Raw genomic sequence first — 23133 nt, 5'->3', positions numbered from 1 at the left:
ATTTCCAACTCCAGACCAACTCTGTTTTGCTGGGGAAGTACACTGCTGAATTTTGCATTAGTGCTCGGCAAAGGGCTTGCCGTCCACTGATGATGGCCTGCTGGCCACTGAAGATGGCCTGCTGGCCATCAATAAGGGCATGCCGACCATTGCTGACTAGGTTGTTCTGCTGCAACAGAGAGCAAGTAGAGCAGAGACAGTGTATTCTCAAGGGTTTGTTTGCAGAATTTAACCCTCCTTATAATGAATAGCTCAAAGGAGTAGTAAACTTGGTTCACAAACCATCAATGGATGCAATTTCATTGCATGATGGCCTATGAACGAAAAGGTGCAAGTTCAATAAATGCAATAAAACAAGACCCTCAAAACTACCTCCCTACCATGAAAGATCAAGGGAAGTAGTTGACAATGAATCTTGAACCGTGTTCATCACTAATGAGTATGAAACAACTCAAGAATCAAGAGTTCAATTAACGTCCGATTGAACCCAAACCAAGTTATTATCTTGCACATTTTTTAGCCTCAATTTTATTACTTCATTTTAGATTACCATCCATTCTTTAGTCAATTAAGTCCAAAGGTGAATTTAAGTTCTCTAATGGAAAGAGGGCTCAAACCAAGAGTTACTTTGGACATGAAAGAGACATCATACAGTTGGTAATGAACTCCCAAAAGGATTAAACCATTAAGCATTACTGTCATGACCCGAACCCGCCCCTATGGGTTTAGGCCATAACCGGCCAGTAATCCTGAGATTACCTACGGCCTCAAATCAAACCAAACATAACTCATCAGGGTAAAGGGGCCAAACGGAAGCAAAATTTAAAACTTTGTCCATAGAGCTGTGCTTACATGGCACGCCAAAACAAACTATACATACATTAATAACTCACAACAGAAATACAGTACCATAAAGTTCTGTACAGACAGGATTATCCAAAACTAAGTCAACCCAAGAAAACTATATACAGACATATACAAAGACTTCGCCACCATGACAACATAGGACAAAATGACAAAAAGGCGAAGGCGAGTCTCGTGCGTGAGACACATGGGCTGACTCTCCAAAACCGGGTTGTTCCATACAGACTTCACTGGGGCTGGGTCTGGACCTCTCTTGGCTCACCTACAAAGACATGAATGAGTGTGAGCGAAAGCCCAGTGTATAATATCAAATAAAGAACATACATTGGAACATTATACATTAAATGGCCTTGGGCCCGATTCATTCATGTCAAACTGGCCTTTGGCCTTTTCAAACTTTCATATCAAACTGGCCTTTAGGCCTTTCAAACTTTCATATCAGACTGGCCTTTAGGCCTTTCAAACTTTCATATCAGATTGGCCTTTAGGCCTTTCAAACTTTCATTTCAAACTGGCCTTTAGGCCTTTCAAACTTTCATATCAGATTGGCCTTTAAGCCTTTCAAACTTTCATTTTAAACTGGCCTTTAGGCCTTTCAAATTAATGAACTTTACAAAAATTACATAGAAATAAGCAATTGGACAACAACATATTTCAGATGTTACTCACAGTGATCAGCTTGTGGATTTGCCCTGGAGCTTGACCCTACATATCACATAACACATATGGGTCACAAATAATTCAATCCGTTCTTTAATTCACACATTTCTCTTTAGGCTTCATTCTTATCTCTTTAATTCAATTACAATGCTCAATGTATGCCTAAGAGTGCTTAGAAGTGAAAGGGAACGAAAAACAGAACGCAGAACGCATTTTCAAAATTTCAGAAAACAGGGTCCCCACTCGAGTAGACCCTTAAGGCCTGCAAAAGTGCTAGTTATGTCGAATTTACGCTCGAGCGTGCATTCTGGCCCTCGAGCGGAAGGGTTCTCTACATGGCTCCCCGTTCGAGCGTGAACTTCCCCGTTCAAGCGGGAGTCATGTCTGCAAAATATGCTGGGAGCACGAATTTCACGCTCGAGCGGCGGTTTCCCCGCTTGAGCGGACATTAAATTTTCTGGGTTTTCCAGCTAAGTTCTTGAGCTCAAATCCAGCATTCAAACCAATCCAACTTACATTTTATGGCTCAAACTTCAAATATATTTATGCTAACATGATACCAACATCAAATTACAACATTTTGAAGATCAATTCCATAAATCAAACACATGCATGGCTCATTTTCCACCAAATTCATAACCAACATTACAATTTCATGTCTTCAACACTTACACCTTTGTGAATGGCACATGGATGTGACATATAACCCTCATTCTCAACTTATGTGATGAAGAGATGGTCAAGAGCATGATCTTCAACTAAAAACCTACATGGATCAAACATTTGGTGCTCAAACATGCAAATTCAAAGTAATTACATACATGCATGCCTCTATTGCCTTTAAATTCACCAAAACCAACTCAATGCATGCTCTTTCTCATCATTCAACTTTGAATCTACAAAATACAAATTAAAATTCATGAGTCAAGGGTTGATCACTCACCTAGGAGCTTCAAACACCCAAGCTCTAGTCAATTCTTGAGTTAAATCTTCAAATTCCCAAACCTTGAGCCAAGATTGCACAATTCTCTCCCTTAATCTCTCTATATCCGACCCTCTCTCTATTCTAAGGCACAAATCTGAATTTTGAGCTCAAATAAGGAAATTGAGTGTAGTGCCCTTCTTTACATAAATTCCACTAATGCCAATTTTTTAATATTAAATAATTTGAGCATTATGACATCAATTAAATCTAATAAAATTGATCCGAATAAATTTTCAATTAAATTTCACCGTAAGCTTTAAAAATTACGCTAATCACAATGGCGTAATCAATTTTAGTTTCGGTGGTCGATAGGGCCTTCAATTTAATTTCCAAAGCAGATAATCAAACAGATATTCCTACGGTGAACAGGTAGAAATTCAAAATCACACATTTTCACATAAATGGTACACAAAATCATATCAAACACATAATCACATTTATATTAAGGACCAATTAACATATTACGGAACAGGGATATCACAAATACATCTCAATCTCATGCTTAAATAAACAAGTAGTTTGACACCACTTTCAAAGAAAAACAAAAGCCAAGAAAGGAGAGAGGTTTCAGAGGTGATTAAGAGTGATTGCAAGTATGGAAAGCCATAAATAAATGTAATCAACTCAAATAAGATAGTGTCTAATGCCTAAAACACTAAACTTATGAGGACAATTACACTACAAGCAAGCAAAACAAAGCTCAAATACAACAAACACTTAAAAACAGTCCTAAAATAGTCTTAAATAAGTCCTAAAACATGCTGAAATTAAGGCAAAAATAGCTAGAATAATATGCTAAAATATGGAGCTTGCTAGACTAGTAAGCAAAACACAAGGAGGGGAGGCTAACCCCTCCAATTTTGGACTTCAAAACATGATTTTAGCCATTGAAATAACTATGAAAATTAGTGCTTAAAAGCTCAAAAAAAGATAGTGCAAAGGTGAGAAACACAAGGGTAAAGGCCTTGAGAGCGTGGTGTAAAGAAGAGTGAACCATCCCTCAACCTTTTTTGGCCTTAAAATCCAAGTTTTAGCCAAAAAATACAGAGTTTTTACAGCCTAAAAACAGTTAGAAAACAGTAAGAAAAAAAGTAGATACAAGTAAAGAGGCAAAGCATTATACCTCTTGAAGAGGCGATCACTTCCAAGCAATAAAACAAGGCAAACACACCCTCAAGAGCTCAAACAAGGCTCAAAGATACCTCAGCTCAAAGGTGAAGAGGTTTGGTTAAGAGTGTATAGGCAAAGGTTAAGAAATTCGTAAGAGAGAGAGAGAATTGTAAAGAGAGCAAAATTTTTCTAACCCTATGGCAAGAGGGAAGGTCCTCTATATATAGAAAAACAAGAAACTCTCTCAAAAACATCCAGCCATACACGTGGCAATAGATGCAAGCATCTGTGCAAAATAGCTGGCACAACTGTCACAAAATATCTGCAAAAGACATTGGTGGCCGGCAGGCAGAAGCAATGACCGGCAACCTAACACAATGGCCGGCAGGCCACCAAAGGTTGTAGGCTTGAAGATCCAAGGTTTTGGTCCAAAACAAAGGCAACAGAGATGTAGGGTTTGAAAAGTTCAAAGCTGTGGCATTTTGCTGAGGACTTCGAGCACTTAACAAGCATATAGACTCATCATTGGGTGTGCAAGCGATGACGTCCAAGTCGTAAGGGCCGTCAAAAATGAGGTGTCTACAAAATGTTAAAACAAAAACTAGACCATATATGTGATAATGTCATGATATTTGCTTTCATTTTCATGGTCTATCAATGATAATGTCATAATATAATCGAAGAATTTATTGGGTGTTCTCGAATCAACACGTGCACGTGTTGTAGGAATACCACAATACAATATGAAGGTCGCGTGACATTCCAAGTACATCCAATGATTTCTTGTTATAATGAGCCGGAGATATGGGAAATGTGAGCATGGATAAATTCATCATAGGGAACTAGATGAAAAAAATCTACTGCTAAAGAGGTTGCATATGAAGTTAATGCTTTATTATCATTATTATTATCTTTTTCCTAGATTTTTCGACGCCACACTTACAGTGCTAATGCTAATCTCATTGTAGCCGATCATGTCAGAGGTGCTTTTCTATTAAAGGAGTAAGATCTAAGATCCAGTTGCTGCTGAATACCTAAGATACAATTATCAATCAATCATTTTTCTAGGGAAAAAAAAAGAAAAAAGAAACAAAAAAAAGAGAGAAAGATATCCTATTTTGGGCTCACTATGTTATGCATAGAAATGGGAGAATCATATCAATGTGGCAGAGATATTAGTCTAATTTTTGTAGACTATGGGATGATGAGATTAGAGTAATTTTTGTTCATTCCCCGAATTCATGATAGCAAAATAATAATAATAATAATAATAATAATTTCCCATATCTTTTTTTTTTTTTTTTTTGATAACTTGGTATCTGGTCCGATGGGTCAACTAATTCGGGAACCAATCTCACAATCCATTAATGTTCCCCATACCTTATAATAGAAGAATTCGAAGTTTTGTTCATGGAAAGAATTCTAATTTTTGTTCAAATTGATTTATTGCAGCTTTTGTGTAATAGAAGAAAAAAATGGTAACAAGAAAATGAAAAGAAAAGGAAATTTACAACCACAGTACACATCTTGCTCTGTTTTTACTAGAAAAAATTTAGGGCATCAATTCATAGTGAAGAATCAAAGACATACTTGTACAGCAATTAACATAGCAACTTCGAACAAAATTTCACTACTTTGAGGGTCTTGAGGAATCTACTTCACATGATATTATTCTACATAAGTTTTGCAGTCCACAATGTTTTTAACCTAGAAAAACATCATTACATTGATTTAACCTCACAGGATTCATTCTCTTGAGATATTTGAATAGTAGAAGACGCGATTGGTGTTCTTGAAGGTGAAGATAAGAATGGTTCCGGGGGAATTTGCAAAGATTCTAGATTTCCTTCAAGCATCTCAATCACCTTGTTAATTGCCGGTCTATCTGATGGATTAGCTTGTATGCAACATAGACCGACTAATATCATCTTTCGTGCAACTTTTTCATCATCTTCAGATTCAATCCCATGAAGTCCTATATCTCCATCACATTTTAGCTTCTTGTAGATCGAATGTGGGAAATATAAGTCGCTAGTGTGCTCAACTGATTCGCCAATGTTTTCCCTACCACAAACCATCTCTAGAACTAGCATTCCATAGCTATAGATGTCAGCCTTGTGAGATACTCTTCCAAAATTTCTGGAGAAGACTTCAGGTGCTATATACCCAATAGTTCCTCGTGCATGCAACATGGATACAATGCTCTCTTTGTTGGAACACAATTTAGCAAGCCCAAAATCAGAAATCTTTGGACAAAAATCTTCATCTAGAAGAATGTTGTGGGGTTTAATGTCAAAATGAAAAATGTGCGTTGTACAACCACGGTGCAAGTACTCCAATCCTCGAGCAATCCCTACTGCAATCTTGTGCATTTTTTTCCATTCTAAGTCGTCATTTGTCTCATGAGATTTGTTGGTGTGTAAGAACTTCTCAAGTGATCCATTTGGCATGTACTCGTAGATAAGAGCTCTTTTGCAACCCTCAAAACAATACCCTACAAGGCTTACAATGTTGACATGGGAAGTCCTACTAATGCTTGCAACCTCATTTATGAACTCTTCTCCATTACTGCCTTTTGTTTCATTTAGGAGCTTGACAGCCACCAGACGTCCATCAAGAAGCTTGCCTTTGTAGACATCACCATAGCCGCCTTTCCCGAGTTTATCTTGGAAAGAATTTGTTACTTTCTTTATTCTTGAGTAACTATATCTTTGTGGCACAAGGGATCCATTAATTTTCAAGAAAGCTTCCACATTATCATCTGCCATTGTTGATTTCCTCCAAAAGAATATCGGTTTATATGTAGAGGTTTTCTTTGTAAACCAGAAAATCAGAGATGGACAAGTGACTAAAATTGCTGCTACAACAATGATTAAAATGACCACTGCAAGAATAAAAGAAGTCAAGTAGTGTTAAAATCTCTGAGCAGCCAAAAACAAATTTGTGAAGTAATGCAAGAATTATGTTAACAAAAATCAAAACTAACTCAGTTGTTCGCAGAAAATTACTATGAACAAATATGAATCATAAACTATGTTCTAGTTATAATGAAATTGATCAAACCTTGAACAAAGAAAACAAAATGATTAAAGTTTTTATGCATTACTAAATTAAGGGAAGACATAGAATAAAATTTTAGTAGGATACCTATGGCAACAATCGAGGTCAATCGTATCTTTCCACCTGCAAAACATAACAACACACCATTAACTAAGGCTATGATTGGATAGAAATTTGGAAAGGAAAAGAAAAAAGATGAGTGAAATGTACGTGTATTTCATTTATGTCACTACTTTTTCTCTTTTCCTTTGTAAATTCCTACGCAAATCAATAATAAAAACACCAATCTAAAGAGACATAATTTTGAAGCAACAATGTCCACATTAAATGAATAATTGTTGCCCAGTCTCGGTAATAGAACGTTTTCTAAGCATGTTAGAAGACTAAATAAAACAGTACAAGTTTGATGTTTGTCGCTTTTGTTTTTTTCTTTTTAATCTTCCATTTACATGAATCTTTTTTCATACTCTTGATCACTTTCAGGAGTAAAATGACATTTTAGTCCTTTAATAACACATTTTCCCCCAATCTAAAAAAATAAATAATTAAATAGCACATCCCTTCTATTATTTGTTTTTGGAATTTTTTTCATTTCAATCATGGTGTCACAATTCTCTTTTCTAGCTTCTTTTGATTTTACCCATAACTTTATCACATAGAATTTTCAATAGTGAGATTTCAACAACTGACCCAAGATTAAAGACTTATGAGCAGAAGGTAATCTTATGACAATAAACAAAACTTGTGAAGATTTTGGTAAAACCTATTTTTATACCAGTGCAATCCTTCACCTTAAAAAAAAAAAAAGAAAAAAAAAAGAAAAAAGAAGAGGAAGTCGTATCTCATGTAGTAATGACTTTCGAAACCGTAAAAAAAATTAAAATCTCACTCCCTATAAAGTCTGTGTAAGGATTGCTCTTCAAATTTTAATATGTTTTCCTATTAAAACAAATCATTGGTAACCACATCTTAAAAAACCTTACAATAAACAAGGAATGCTGTATATTTATTTGGTATGAAATTATATTAAACAATTTTTTATTTTATTTTATATGTACTCTTATCGTTTTTTTCAATTGCATCACTTTTAAAATTTTATGGGCCAAAGTACATAAGCTTATGAGAAGTGAAAATGAAGTCTCTTTGATAATTTAATGGGGGAACTACGTATAGGTGGAAAAAAGGGAAATTTTATTTCTACATACCAAGTTTCCTTACTCTACACACTTAATGAATTTTTTCAGAATCACAATTTTATCCTTTAACAAAATTACCATCTCACCCACCACCATCTCACCCACACATCTCATAATTTCTCCATACACATCTCACCCACCATGATCTCACCAGCCACTTCACTACCAGTTATCTCCTCATATGCCCAAACTTAAACCATACACATCATTTCCTTTCACTGTCCCCGCTCCTTTCAGTCCCTAACCTTTTTATTTCGTCTTTTTTCTTTCTCTGTATCGCAGGAGAAATCGCGACCATTCAGACAACCGGTGCTGAACAGATCGTCGCCATTTGGATATCAATCGCCGAACCAATGTACAGATATCAACTATCGAATCTATAGGATTTGTTCGAGCATCAACCATCGAATCCCTCTCTGTCTCTTCTGCTTTCTTTGTTAATCGATCGATCAATCATGGTGAAGGAGAGAGGTTGCGTCGCGATGGAGGGGGCAGAGAGGGCTGGAGAGAAGGCAGAAAAGACTGAGGAAAGGATGGAGAGGTGGATCGCGGAGGTGATGGTGACCGGTGATGATCACGATAGAGGTGACGACAGTGTGAGAGGATGTGTGAGAATGGCTAAGAAGCTGGAAAGGGGCGGTGGTTGATGTCGTCGCTGCCGCCATCCCCGGTGAGGGTATATTTGGAAGTGAGAAATGATAGAAGGAGAGGACGTGCACAGAGAAGGTGAGGGTATATTTGGATTGTGAAGTGTGTGAACTGAGATAAAGAACTGAAAATCAAATTACAAAATGTGTGGATTGAGAAAAGATATATACAGAGATAATTTGATGTGTGGAAATAGAATTTCCCTAGAAAAAGAAAAAAAAAATTATCCACATATGGAAAGGTGTAAATGACACTTACACCCCTGTAACCTTTCATTTACACCTCACCATAATCATTTATATATTTGTAATTTTTCTCACCTCCTCTCATTTATATGTAGTTTTCCTTTATTTAATTGACCCAATTGGTCTATATTAAATAATAGGGTAAATCACAAATACACCACTTGAGGGTTGTTTAAAATACGAATTGCTCCCTGTAGTTTGAAAAATTATAAATACTTCATTGTTAGAATTTTTTATTTAACAGAATTAATTGAAAAAGTGAAATTTCTAACTGTTCACCTATACAATAATAAAATTATTTGAATTATTAATTGAAATAAAATTTTAACGTTATTAAAAATTGTTAATTAACTTAATGATTTATTAATAAAATGACCTATTTGTTATGAAATTAGAAATCTTAGGGGCATAATATAATTTTTAGAACTATAAGAGTAATTTGTAATTTAAGTAAATTTCAAAAAAATATATTTATAATTTATCCTAAATATAATATTTGAAAAAAATTATAAAAAGGAACAAATAATCCCATCCAACTTCCAGGCAGTTCCTTTTGTCAACGTCAAGTCTGGACCCATTAAAAGAAAGTCTGCCTTCATGCCGTGGTCAAAGAATCTATGGAGTCAATTAGTTTTAATTTTTTGAATTTAATTTTTTTTTAAATTAATTTATTTTTAATAAATATTTTTAAAATTTTAAATAATTCTTTTTTTATTTTTTTAAATACATCTTACTTAAATGTATTTGAAAACTGAAATATTTGTAAAAAAATATTTTATAAAATTAATAAGTACATAAAAATATGATAAATATATTGAATTTTTGTATTTTTTTTTTTTATATTTTGATATTAGTGAATTTCTTAAAGGTTTTTTTTCACAAACAAATATACTTTTTAAGTGTATTTATGTTAGCCGTGTCTAAAAATTAAAAAAATTGCTTAAATTATTAAAAAAAATTCAGTGAAAAGAAAAAAGAAATATGAAAAATAAAAAAGTAAAATTTTTTGAAAAATAAATTCTAATAACCAAAACCAAGCAGAGAGAATCAATTTTTTTATTTTTTTATTTTTTACAGGAAGAGTTGATCATTATATGGACATATTAGAAGATAGAGGAAATTACTTAAAAGTGTAATGTAAAAAAAGATACAAATATGGTGTATAAGTGAGACTTGTACCTTTATAATTTTTCATTTGTATCTCATTATAGTATCACTTGCACTCCTTATGTATTTGTAATTTTTTTTTTTCTCTGCTCAATTGTTAAGTAATTCTCCCTACAAGATATCTCAAAGTAAAGATATTGTGCTTAAGGCTGGAAGCGAGTTGAGTTGAACCGAATTTTTTAGTGTTAAGACTTGTTTATTATGAATTAATCAAGTTCAAGCTTGAGCCAATTTCAAGTCAAGCTTAAATGTTAAATATTTGATAAACTCGAGCTCGGCTTGAGTTCGCTCAATTACATAAACAAGACAAGTTCGAACTCGAGCTTGAAAAAATAATTAAACTTAAATTGATTTACTTATTAAGATTAAAAAAAAATTATGAGCAAAATATACAAGAATACTTATATTAATAATAAATTTCATCAATTAAATATGTAAATTTACACAAACATCAAACACAAACAAAAAATTAAAATAAATTATTGAAAATTTATTTGATATATTATTAAAAGTAAATATTAATTTCTTTTTTTTTTTCTTTTTAATGTTCACGAGCCTTATCGAGCTGAGCTTGAGACTACTCAAACTCGACTCAATTAATAAACAAGTTTAAAAATCAAGCTCGAACTTTAAACGAGCCGAACTCGAACTGTTCGTGAACAGTTTGGTTTGTTTACCGTCTTAATTGTCTTGCCCATAAATCACACGGTACATGGTCAATATGGTGTCGTGTTATTTTGAGTTAGTATTATAATTATTTTAATATTAATTTTATTTATTTATTATGTGTTATTTTGCTGTGAAATTTTTATCCGGTGTTCAATTTGTATCAAATTAGTCCCTTTGCTCTAAAATTTAAGGTAAATTACAAACACACCCCCTGAAATTTACTTAAATTACAAATTACTCCACGTAGGTCTAGAAATTTCATTATGCCCCCTAAGGTTTTTAATTTCATAACAAATAAATCATTTTATTAATAAATCATCAAGTTAATTAACAGTTTTTAATAATATTAAAATTTTATTTCAATTAATAATTCAAATAATTTTATTATTGTATAGGTGAACAGTTAGAAATTTCACTTTTTCAATTAATTCTATTAAATGAAAAATTTTAACAGGGAAGTATTTGTAATTTTTTAAATCACAAGGAACAATTCGTATTTTAAGTAAATTTTAGAAAATATATTTGTAATTCACCCTAAAATTTTTGAATCTGTGATTTTAGGTTGGGTTTAATTTATGGATTTGAAAAAAAGATTTGATGCAACTCTTTTAATCCCTAGAATTGTTCTCATTGAAAAGACCAAAATATCCGAATCATTGCAAAATTCAAAATAGAATAATTGAAAGCCCTGGTAACTTTATTTTTAGAAGGGTAAATTACAAACACGCTCTCTGAAATTTATTTAAATTATAAATTTTTTTTGTGGATTTAGAAATTATGCTTCTTAAGATTTTTAATTTCATAATAAGTAGGTCTTTTTATTAATAAATTATCAAGTTAATTAATAGTTTTTAATAATGTTAAAATTTTATTTCAATTAATAATTCAGATAATTTTATTATTGTATAGATGAATAGTTAGAAATTTCATTTTTTTAATTAATTCTGTTAAGTAAAAATTCTGACAGAGAGGTATTTGTAATTTTTTAAATTATAAGGGACAATTCATATTTTAAGCAAACCTCAGGAGGTATATTTGTAATTTACCCTTATTAGAATGATCCATTGTAGTTCATGGAAGTCAAAAAAAAAAAAAAACAAACAAAACAAAACAAAACAAAAAAAAAACAAACAAACAAACAAACAAACAAACAAACAAAAAAAACAAAAAGACCAAAATATTTTGAGAAGAAAACAAAAACAAAAATCAAGTCACTTTTTTTTTAGTCTTCTTATTTATGGATTAAGTTTTTCTTAAATTCAAATTTGAAGTTGATCGTTAGGTTCATGCTCTTGGGCTCATCATAGGTCTCCTTTCAATAATTTAAATCATTTATTTTGTAGATTCTCCGTATATATTATCCATAATAATAATTCGATAATTGTAATTTTTTCATTTTATTGCGTTTATCATAAAAAATTAGACAGTCTATTTTAAAAAATATACATGTCATTTAATTTTTTTAAACAAACATAATAAAATAAAAATGTTATAATTATCAAGTTAACATAATGTTTTTCATAAATAATATGCATGTATGAACTTATAAAATGAATTATTCATGGGATCCGTGGTGAGCCCAACAAACCAAAACATGAATTTAAGCCAATTCTTTTATTTATTTATTTTTTGGTCTCTTAATAGAAACATAACTGCCTTGTTTGGGGACTAAGTACTTTAGTCAAAAGTCACAATAAGTTGTTATATCACTCTCTTTATTTTTCTATATATTTTTTCATAAAAAATTAAAAAAAATGCTAAAATAATTTATTCCCAAACGACAAGTTAAATAAAGTGTAGTATACTTTTTCTTATAACTTCTTGTACTAGACCAACTCATAAAATCATTAAAATGAAAATCGGGATTAAAAAAATGTGGTCAATATTCCAAAAATGATATATATATTAAAGGCCTTTTTTGGAAAGAACATAAAAAGTCAAAAGCTAGCTTTTAACATATATTGAGTCATATCATTCCCTCTACTTTTTTATACGTTTTTTTAAAAAATGTTAATTTTTAACCAACTTTTCAAAACAACCCAAAGTTTTAAATATCAATCGATACCTAGTATTTTTAACTTATGATATTGTCATATCAATTAATAATATCTTATACAGATTAATATTTAATTGTATCACTAATATCGATATATTCTAATATAATTATTTAAAATTTATATATATATATGAGACAAACCCTAAGGGATTGGCCTAGTGAGTGCAACTTAGGGTTTAGAGGTGTGCACTCTTTAGATCTTAGGTTCAACTCCCATTGGAAGCAATCCATTACTTGGTGCCACATTTGCAAGTTTTGCCCGAGATTTACTTGATTCACGTGAAATGGCACTTTGTATGGATCCTAAGATTAGTCGAGACCCGAATATTTGGTCATAAATATATAAATGAGACAAACAATAGAATTTTTATGTAAATGTGAACAAGAGAACATTGGGAGACCAAAGAGGGGACATGTGTAAAAAAAAAGAGTAATGATTGAGACTCCCACCTTACAAGACTCTTATAAATCTAGACCACTTATAATGTGGACCTCACATATATATAAAAGGTTAAAATCATTTTGAAAATGTGAGGGTCATCCCCAAAAAGGTTCCAAACATTTAAAAGAAAAAAATGAGACCAGAGTGTGATGATTGGTACGTGGAAGATGGTGGTGACCGAAAATGTGTGGAAAAGAAAGGGACTTTCCAAAACCATTTTCACAAAAAAATATATATATATATATATATATATATTAGACATTATATTGATATCACATAGTGGTAATAGTAATTTAAGATTTTTAAAAATTTCAGATTAAATATTAAAATAAGATATTATTTAATAAAATTTTTAAAAAAATTAAAACCTTCAACAATATAAATTTATAATAAAAAAATTGTCAATAGGTGATAGTCTAATGGTTAAAGTCTCGTTTGGAAATATGCTATTTTAAGAATTTTTTAATTTTTTAAGAAAAGATATACAAAAAAATAGAAAGAGTAACTTAACAAGTTATAATGATATTTTAATATTTTGATTAAAATATGTTGTCACCAAACAAGGCCTAAGTGACCTAACAATCTTAATTTAGAATAAAAATTATAATATTATTAGATTATTTTAAAATATAACTTTTTATTTGATTTTATTTATAATTTTTTTTTGTTAAGCGATAACAAGATGCGGAGTGGTAATCAATATTTTTCCCAATTTCACCTGCATTGAAAGTGAAATGTGATGTGAGGATAACATAACGGTGACGGAGACACGTACACACAAGTATTATGCGTAATCTACACAGTATGGATTTAAGCGAGTGTTTAGGAAGAGGGTTTTTTTTTTTTTTTTTTAAATTTTTTTAGATTAAAATAGTAATAAAAGATAAAATAAATTAAAATAATTAATAAGAGAAAAATGTCGTATCAAATTTATAATCATTTTATTTTCATTCACAAATATCATATCCAACTATAAAAAAATCTAACCCTCTTTCTAAACATAATTATTTTAACTAGACTAAAATAACTAACTTCCCAAACGGCTATAGTCTTCTAAAGGTTTGAAGGACCAACCAATTGTTTTTTTTTAAAGTTCTTTTAATAATTTATAACAAAATAACTATAAGTATACAGCCACATCAGATTGATTTTATATTATATTTTTAAAATTATATTTACTATTTATTTATTACAAAATCAAATTATAAAATCATATTACTAAAATTATCAAATTTATTTATTTTTTTATTATAAATAATTCATATACAAGCATGTTAAAATTGACAAATAATAAAAATATATAGCATATCCCAACAAAAAATGAAAGTGTTTTTATAAACTAATGCAACCATGGCCTAATTGAGTATTGGGACTATTAAAACTTAGCAATTGGTATTGGTAATATAATATATAATGTCTCACTTTTATTTGAATCTTAAAAAAAAAAAATGTCTCTTTTATTAATACAATTATATTGAAGATTATAAGAAAAGAGCACACCGTATACAATTATATTGGACGTCCGGCCAGTTGACTGGAACAGTGTTCGTGTTTTTTTTTTTTTTTGTGGCACCTGTTATTTTTATATTTTAAATCAAAAATATTTTTTAATTTTTTTATGAGTTTTGAATAGAATTTTGGATTGTGTGTTTGGTTATAAGTTATAAGTTTTTGAATCAAATATCATATGTCACATCAAAAATTTAAAATTTAATTCAAAATTCATAATCAAACAAAATTTTTACACTCAAATCATAATTTTAAAACTCACAAACTCAAAATACAATTCTATTTTTAAATTATAATTTTAAAACTTTATCAAATGCTACCTTAAATTTTATCTTGCACCTAAAAACAAATTAAAAATTTAAGAAAAAATAATATGGTGCTCAAAGTGGGAAATGTTAGATAATAGTAAAGTAAGATGAGTGGGCAAAAGAACAGAAAAGCTCTGGTAGTGGAAGAAAGATTACAAAAAATCTTTGGGGCAGTTTTTACTTTCTTTATTTCTTATTACCAAAAAAAAAAAAACAATTCGGATGGAGTACGTAGGGGAAATTATTATAGAATGTTTTCGGAGTGGACTTGGGGGTGTCTACTTCACCTAACATAGTAGGTATTGCTGTGCGGTTTTTTGAGTTTATTTTGAGATATATTTTGATAATTTGAACTGTTCATATTTTAGAATACATCGAGTAGAATATGCTTGCAAAAAATTTAATTACCGGATATCGTTAATCTTTTCATCCACTCATATTGATATCTTTAAAAATAAATGATATTGTGATTTAAAGTATTAAAATAAATACAAATGTGGGTGGATGAAATAGTTAACGATATGCAATTAATTTAATTTTTTACAGGTATGTTCTATTCGATGTACTCTAAAATGTGAATGGTTCGAATTATAATAACGGATCCCGAAATCAGCTCATAGGGCCGCATAATAGTGCCTACTGTACTGGGTGCACAGTAGGCACCCAATTCCTTTCAGAGTATCACATGTCCGTACTCCTTAATTAATCATTATTTAATATGTCCTTTTATGTTCCTCAATCACCCAATACAATACCCCACATACTCACCTTCTCCACCAATCACAATACTATGACATACCACGTGTCTGTACTTCGAAATTACTGAATAATTACCCGTTGGTGAGACTCCTTTAATGGGGGTGATTAGTCGGTAATTTCGGAATATGATCATGTGGTGTCATTAGTAATAGATTATTATGATTAAATTTTTTTTAAAAATATTAAAAAAATTAAAGAATAATAAGTTATTAAAAAAGAGCAATATTCATATGACACCATGTAAATATTGATAGAATTTTTGGTAATTTATTTAGAATTTCTAATATTTTTATTCAAAAAATTAAAAAGTCAAAAAATTATATAAAAAGTTAAAAGATTACTTCTCATAATCTCTATTTTTTTTTTTATATTATATGTTTTTTCATATGAAGGTAAGTCACTCTCAACTATTTTATTTTTTTTCATCTCATAATTTAACTAAAAAATACTTAAAAAAAAAAAAAATTCCTAGCCAATCTTAAAGTCAATCTATATTAATAATGGGTTGGAAACTTCCCTTCTAATTCTATTTGTGAAATATATATATATATATATATATATTTTTTCTATGGGTGAGGTGACATGTTTCAATCCAATTATCAAGTAAAGCAATTAGTTATATCAATACCATATATTCGAGAAAAAAAAATACTATCACAATTTAAAATATATAAATTAAATTTATTTTAAACACAACTTACACTATTTTAAATTTGCATTTTTGGCATAAACTAATATCCAGTTGAGTAAGCCCAATATAATTCGGGTAGTTCATATATGTATATTTTTTTTAACCTCCAATCTTTAAATGTGTAAATTATTCATTAAAAAAAATAAAATTAATGAGATAATTATAATTAAATAATTTTAGCATATTTGTTTTTTAAAACAATTAGAATAAATATAATTTTAAAAATATATTATATATATTTTTAATAAAATATATTAGAATAATGAGATTTGAAATTAGAAAAAATTATTTATAAGTCTTATTTGGAAGATTTATCTAATGTGAAATGTTATGAATATTCTTTTAGAGTTTGAAATCCTATTTAAATAGGAATGTGTTACATAAGATCCTATGAGTTGTAAATGAATGATATTAGTGTACTATCATACCCCTAATTTGTTTTTATATTGTACCTTATTTTCTCATTCATCATATCATGTTTGGGAAAGCTTTTAAGAAAGACAAGTCTACAGGTAACGACCGTACAAGTTTTTTTTCGCATTGATTGCGGGATTTTAGTACATTTTCAAAATGTTGCTTAAATAGATGTGGATATGATGAATGATATGATGAAGCTTGAGGGTTGCTTGTTGATTTCTTCGACAAATTTCAACTCCAGTTAGTTGAGGGGAAAGACATTTTTCATTTTAATTTTTTTTTTTTAATTGAAGTGTGTTGCTGTTTGTTAAAGTGTGGATTGTTCATCTTTAATAGGGTATTGACAATCTATTGCATTTATTGATAAACACACTTTGGCCAATGTTCTGATTGAATGTGTGTATTTGACATTGTGATATTGATTCATTTTGATTATGTTTGATGTGTGAGGTGGTGTGTATGGGTTCAAGGGTTGAGTTAGGGGTATTTGGTCTTGGTTGTTAATTGAATGTCGAATGTGAACAACGTTGTAGGATGTCAATTGTACATTGGAACCTAAATAATCGTGTTACGATGCATGTTACATTTAGTGTGTAGCATTAATCCACATACATCATGTAGTAGATGATATTTGTGCATTTGTTCGGTTGTATATGTATTTAAATGTGTATCATGTCTTTGTTGTAATCAGTATTTATATACATGTCACAATACTTTACGCAAAATTATTGAGGATTTGGATTTGTAATTGAATATGGATTGAATCCCATCGTTTGATGTTGAAGTTACACTGGGTTGGAGGGTGATGGTGGTTCAATACATGGGTTGGGTTGGGATGCTACATGTTACATTTAGGAGGTTACATTATTCATAATTTAACGGTGAAATATTGGAATGTCATCTTGGGTTTGGGATGAGAAAAATATGAGAATGTCACGGTGGATTTGGAATGTTTCAAATTTCCAACCATATAGATATGATCACAATTTATGGTAATATTGAATTTCCCATATATGGTATTGCCATTAGTCAAGATATTTTGAATTTCAGAAGCATATGGGAATGTCACGTTGGGTTTGAGATGTTACATGTTACATTTATGTTTTGAATTTCAAATTTTCAACCATATAGATATGATCGGAATCTATGGTAACATTGGATTTTCCATATATGGTATTACTATTAATTATGTTATTTTGAATTTCAAATTTCTAATCATATAAGTATGATCAAATTTCTATGGTAACATTAGATTTTCCATATATGGTATTACTATTAATTATGTTATTTTGAATTTCAAATTTCACAAATATAATATCATCATTAATCACGTTGTTAATTAATTAAGATTGGAAGTAGATATATATCCACAAAAAAAAAAAATTATAGTACTTATTGAATTATAAGTTTTTTCATAAAATTATATTTTGTATAAGTTTTCCAATATGATTTATAAATAATTTACTCTTATAATTATCATATTAATCCATTACACAAAATCATTTAAATTAGGCGTTGTCGTAGTCGGCTTCGACATCCATACTGTTGGAGGTCACTCCATGTAAAAGGGGTGATCCTTATTGCTTCTTCTAGATAGTTCAACAATGAAGGCTAGCTCAAGTCAAGGAGCAGGTGATCAGCTCCACCGAAAATGAAGAAAGAATGAACTTCCTCTTTCCATTTCTGACTTCCACCTGGTGGAAGTCTTGATGGGTTTGTCTCTCTCTTTCTTATCCTTGTGTATAAATAGAGAAGAGAAGCGAAGAGCAGTAGGCAAGCAGTGAGTGTGTGAAGAGCAGTGTGTACTCTGTGTGTTATCAGAGTGAGAGAGAGTAAGCTATATAGAGAGAGAGAGTGTGTGTGAGTTGAGTGTGTAATCCTCTTCTTCTTAATATATAGTGTTATTGCTCTTGTGGGCGTAGGTTGGATTCCCGAACCACGTTAAAAGTCTTGTGTGTTCCTAGTGTGCCCTTCGATCCCCAACAAGTGGTATTAGAGACGGTTTAGTGCGTTTTTAGAAAAACAGAGTGTTTTTCAAAAATTGCCCATAAATCAAAGTGGTCGAAATCCACTTTTGATCACATTAGCTTGAAGCTCCCGACAAGACAAGCATAACCGTGAAAATCGCGTCGAAAACGGAGCTCGGACGACTCTGCACACGCCACACGCGCCACTGATGCCATTCTCACGCGCTCCCACGCGCCTACACGTCGCACGCGCTGCTAGAGGAAAAAGATGCATGATCCCACGCTCAAGCACGCGCCACACGCTCACGCACCAGACGACCTGACGTCATCCGCTGACGTTATCTAAGTCGTTGACCAAGCCGAGCCCAAGCCGTTGACTAGAGCCACGCCGCTGACTAAGCCGCGTTGACCAGAGCCGCTAACCAAGCCGTGCCGCTGAGTCGCTGACGCCAGTCGTACTGGAGAAATTATCTGGTGCTTCTCAACCGGACCAGATTTTACCGATCTGAATCGTTCAACTTGTTTTGGCTTGATCTGAGCCATTTGAGGTCCAGTCTTGGTGATCCAATAATGGTTTCCAACTATTTGGAGTGTTCTGGACACATCTGTATGGTCATATTTGTGTTTTGAAGCCTCTGTAAAAGGGAGATATGTCGATGGAGGAATCCACATTAGTTTTAAGGCCGATGATCTGGATGAACGCTTCCAATTATGCGATATGGAAGCCGCGGATGGAGGACATCTTGTATTGTAGAGATTTGTTTGACCCTATAGCGCTAAAGGGGGTTAAACCAGATGGAGATAAGGATGAGGACTGGATAAAAACCAACCGGAAGACTGTCGGTCAAATCAAACAGTGGATTGGCCATAATGTGTTCCACCATGTCACCCAAGAGACGGACATCTATGCCCTATGGATGAAATTGAAGGGTATGTACTAGTCCAAGACCGCACGAAACAAAGCCTTGATAATGAGAAGGCTTATAAACCTGAAACTGAAGAGTGGTGTGTCTGTTGCTGAACACACCAGTGAATTTCACAACCTTGTGAACCAGCTTGCATCAGTCAAAATGGAGTTGGAGGATAAGATGCAAGCATTATTATTACTCAGTTCCTTACCAGACAGTTGGGAGATGTTGGTGGTTTCTCTCAGTAATTCTGCACCCAAAGGGAAGCTAACCATAAGGATGGTCACAGATGTCTTATTCAACGAGGAGGCAAGGAAGAGAGAGATAAGAGGAGAGCAGTCCCAGGCCCTTGTCACAGAAAGTAGAGGCAGAGATAGAGAATGGGGCAAAGGTAGAGGAAGAAGTAAAAGTAGAGGGCGTTCACAGTCCAGACAGGGCAACACGAGGAAGTGCTTTTACTGTAATCAAGAGGATCACGTAATAAGAGATTACCCAGAGAAAAAGGCGGACAGACAAGCCAAAGAGAAGGCCAAGGGATACGGAGGTCCCTCAACTAGAGTAGTTGCAGTGAATTCCTCTGAAGATGAAAATTTGATGCTTACAGTCTCGTCAGAGTTGGAGACACCCAGCTGGATTTTGGATTCAGGGTGTACGTTCCACATATGTGCAGATAGGAAGCTTTTCTCTACTTACTGAAGAGTCAGCGGTAGCATTATCCGGATGGCCAACAACATAGTGAACAGAGTTGTTGGCATAGAGACAGTGCGGTTCCTTACTAAGGATGGAAGAAAAGTGGTTTTATCTGAGGTCCAACATGTGCCAGGAGTACAGAAGAATCTAATCTCCCTGAGTATGCTAGATCTAAAAGGAAATTGTTTCTCATTTAGTGGCGGGGTTTTTTATATACACAAAGGCGAAAGAGAAATGTTGCAAGGCAAGTTGTGCAACGAACTGTACAAACTAGAAGGAGAAGTTTTGACAAAGATGAGTGTTGTCAAACGCCAGTCGAAGGGTACAAAGAGAGAGCATACGTAACCAAAGCGTATGACTAAGCAAGGCTTTCATCAGGAGTGGCGAAAAAGGTGCACGGGAACGCAAGGAGGCAGATTGAAGGTGCACAGATTTGAGCCAGTGAAGCCAATCTTGAAGGAAGTTCAGAGCAAAGAAACCAAGTCGATAGAGATTGTGCCAGTGAAGAAGAGAGTTTCTTTTGCTCCCGTGTTAGAGACATTTTGCAACCTCTCAAAAGATGCATGAAAGGGAGGAATGCAATCTCGAGTTGCAAAGTGATTTTTGCACGGCACCCCAGTAAGGGGGTGTGAGCACTATGCACGGAGTTGAATAGTGGTAGCTTGTATAGACCGGTGGAAGCTGTCTTGGCAGAAGGGCTAACTATCAAACATCAGTACGGGCGTACAAGTGAGACAGAACCGAACATCAGGGATTGCAGCACAGACAACGGGCATATGAGATCGCTGGGAAGTTGTTCTGAAGTGTAGAAAGCAAAGGTTGGTTATTCAGAAATAAGCTTCGAGCAAGGAAAATTAAGCATGATGATGTGTTAAACTCTGAAGTTTTCTAGTTGCTTCCGTGTTCATCATGCAAGGAGTTGCACAGCAATGCAGGGTATCCCGAGCAGGGGGTGCAGGGCATCCAATCAGGGGGTGCCGGATACCTTGGCAGCAGGTTTTGTTGCGGATCACCTTACATGAACTAAGGGGGTGATTGTTGGAGGTCACCCCATGTGAAAGGGGTGATCCTTATTTCTTCTTCTAGATAGTTCAACAATGAAGCTTGGCTCAAGTCAAGGAGCAGGTGATCAGCTCCACCGAAAATGAAGAAAGAATGAGCTTCCTGTTGTCATTTCTGACTTCCACCTGGTGGAAGTCTTGGTGGGTTTGCCCTGCTTTCTTTCTCATCCTTTTGTATAAATAGAGAAGAGAAGTAAAGAGCAGTAGACAAACAGTGAGTGTGTGAAGAGCAGTGTATACTCTGTATGTTATCAGAGTGAGAAAGAGTAAGCTATATAGAGAGAGAGTGTGTGAGTTGTGTGTGTAATCCTCTTCTTTTTAATATATAGTGCTATCGCTCTCGTGGGCGTAGGCTGGATTGTCGAACCACGTTAAAACTCTTGTGTTAATGCTTGTTTGTGTTCCTGGTATGCCCTCCGATCCCAACACACACACAACACACAAGACTTTTTTTGAACCACAACACACAAGACTGAGAGAAACTTTTTATATATTTATTTTTCATAGTACAAAACATTTTCAACATTTAACATCAAATGTGGACCTAGCTGTAGACACCCCATTTTTGACCAACCTTAAGACTTAGACGTCATCGTTTGTGCGCGCGAAGTGCCCGAAGTTCTCTGCTGAGTGCCTTGTCTTTGAGCCTCTAAACCTTCTGTGTTTTGGCTTTGTTTTTAGGCCAAACCTTGGTGCCTCTTGGCTGAAGGAGAGTGGGGCCCTGCCGGCCACTTTTGGCATTTGCCAGCCACTTTTTCTTCCTGCCAACTAGTTGGAGTGGTCGGCCAGCTAGTTGAAGTGGCCGGCCGGCCACTTGAACTGGCTTACAACCAATTTTCTCATTTTTCTGATATTTTCAGATATTTTGAGCCAGCTGTTGAGCACCAAGGCTCATCTCCATACACATGTATGGAGGGATTCAAGCAAGCTTTGGCTTGCATTTTCTATATAAAGGGAGTTGCCTCCCCCATTTGGAGGGTTCAGATTTTTTAGAGCAAAAAAATTCACTCTCTCTCTAGAATTCTCTCTCTTTATATTTTTGGGCTTGAAAGTGAGAATTCTTTGTGCATTTGCAAAGGGACTCTTGATCAAACACCTCTACCTTGAAGCTAAGGTGCTTGAAGGTCTTATTTGAGCTCTTAAAGGCTGATTTTGGCTCAGAAGTTGCTGATTTTGTAGTTGTTCTTCAAGGTAAAACCAAAAGCCTAGAGAAGCAACTAGCTGACCAGCCAGTTTTACTAGTCGACCAGCCAGTAGCACTAGCCGACCGACCAGTTTTAGTGGCTGGTAGCCACTTTTTCTAGCTGGCAGCCCACCAGAAAGTCCCTGTTTTAGAGTAAAAGCATTCTGGAGGTTGGCACAATTTTCAGAAATCAAGGCAGTTGCAAACAGAGGCAATTGACAGCATGGTAGTGGATTTTCGGGTGAAGCACACCAAGCATGCATGTCTTCCTCCCCCGAGGCCATTTTACTGCTTTACTTAGCTAGTTAATTTACTGGTTTTGTAATTAATTAGTTAATATGTTTAGCTAATTCAATTCATCTTTGTAATATTCTAAATAGCTTAGATTAGCTAGTTATTCAATTTCAATTTGTTTGTAATTATTAATTAGCTTAGCATAATTAATTAGTTAATTTGTAATAATTAGCTTAATTAGCGTAGCTAGTTAGCTTATTTATTCGGACCCTCCTTCGCGAGGGCAAAATGTTGTAATAAGGGT

At 33.2% G+C, this 23133-nt stretch overlaps 1 protein-coding gene across 1 annotated transcript in view; it reads right to left on the bottom strand.

Annotated features, from left to right (window-relative positions):
• Positions 1 to 5154: 5154 nt before the first annotated feature.
• The window catches only part of LOC114294278 (LEAF RUST 10 DISEASE-RESISTANCE LOCUS RECEPTOR-LIKE PROTEIN KINASE-like 2.4), a 39466-nt gene continuing 21487 nt past the window's right edge, over positions 5155 to 23133 (bottom strand). Inside the window, exons 2-3 of the mRNA XM_082907710.1 lie at positions 6767 to 6802; positions 5155 to 6503 (exon numbers count right to left, since the gene is read on the bottom strand). Coding sequence (XP_082763836.1) covers positions 5341 to 6503; positions 6767 to 6802 — 1199 coding nt within the window. The 3' untranslated portion in view covers positions 5155 to 5340. The remainder of the gene's footprint in view (positions 6504 to 6766; positions 6803 to 23133) is intronic.

The sequence above is a fragment of the Camellia sinensis genome, chromosome 15, assembly GCF_055761805.1.
Source record: "Camellia sinensis isolate YWXY chromosome 15, ASM5576180v1, whole genome shotgun sequence".
Lineage (NCBI taxonomy): Eukaryota > Viridiplantae > Streptophyta > Magnoliopsida > Ericales > Theaceae > Camellia > Camellia sinensis.
The sequence above is the reverse complement of the archived record's forward strand: the minus strand, read 5'-3'. Positions and strand labels throughout refer to the sequence as shown.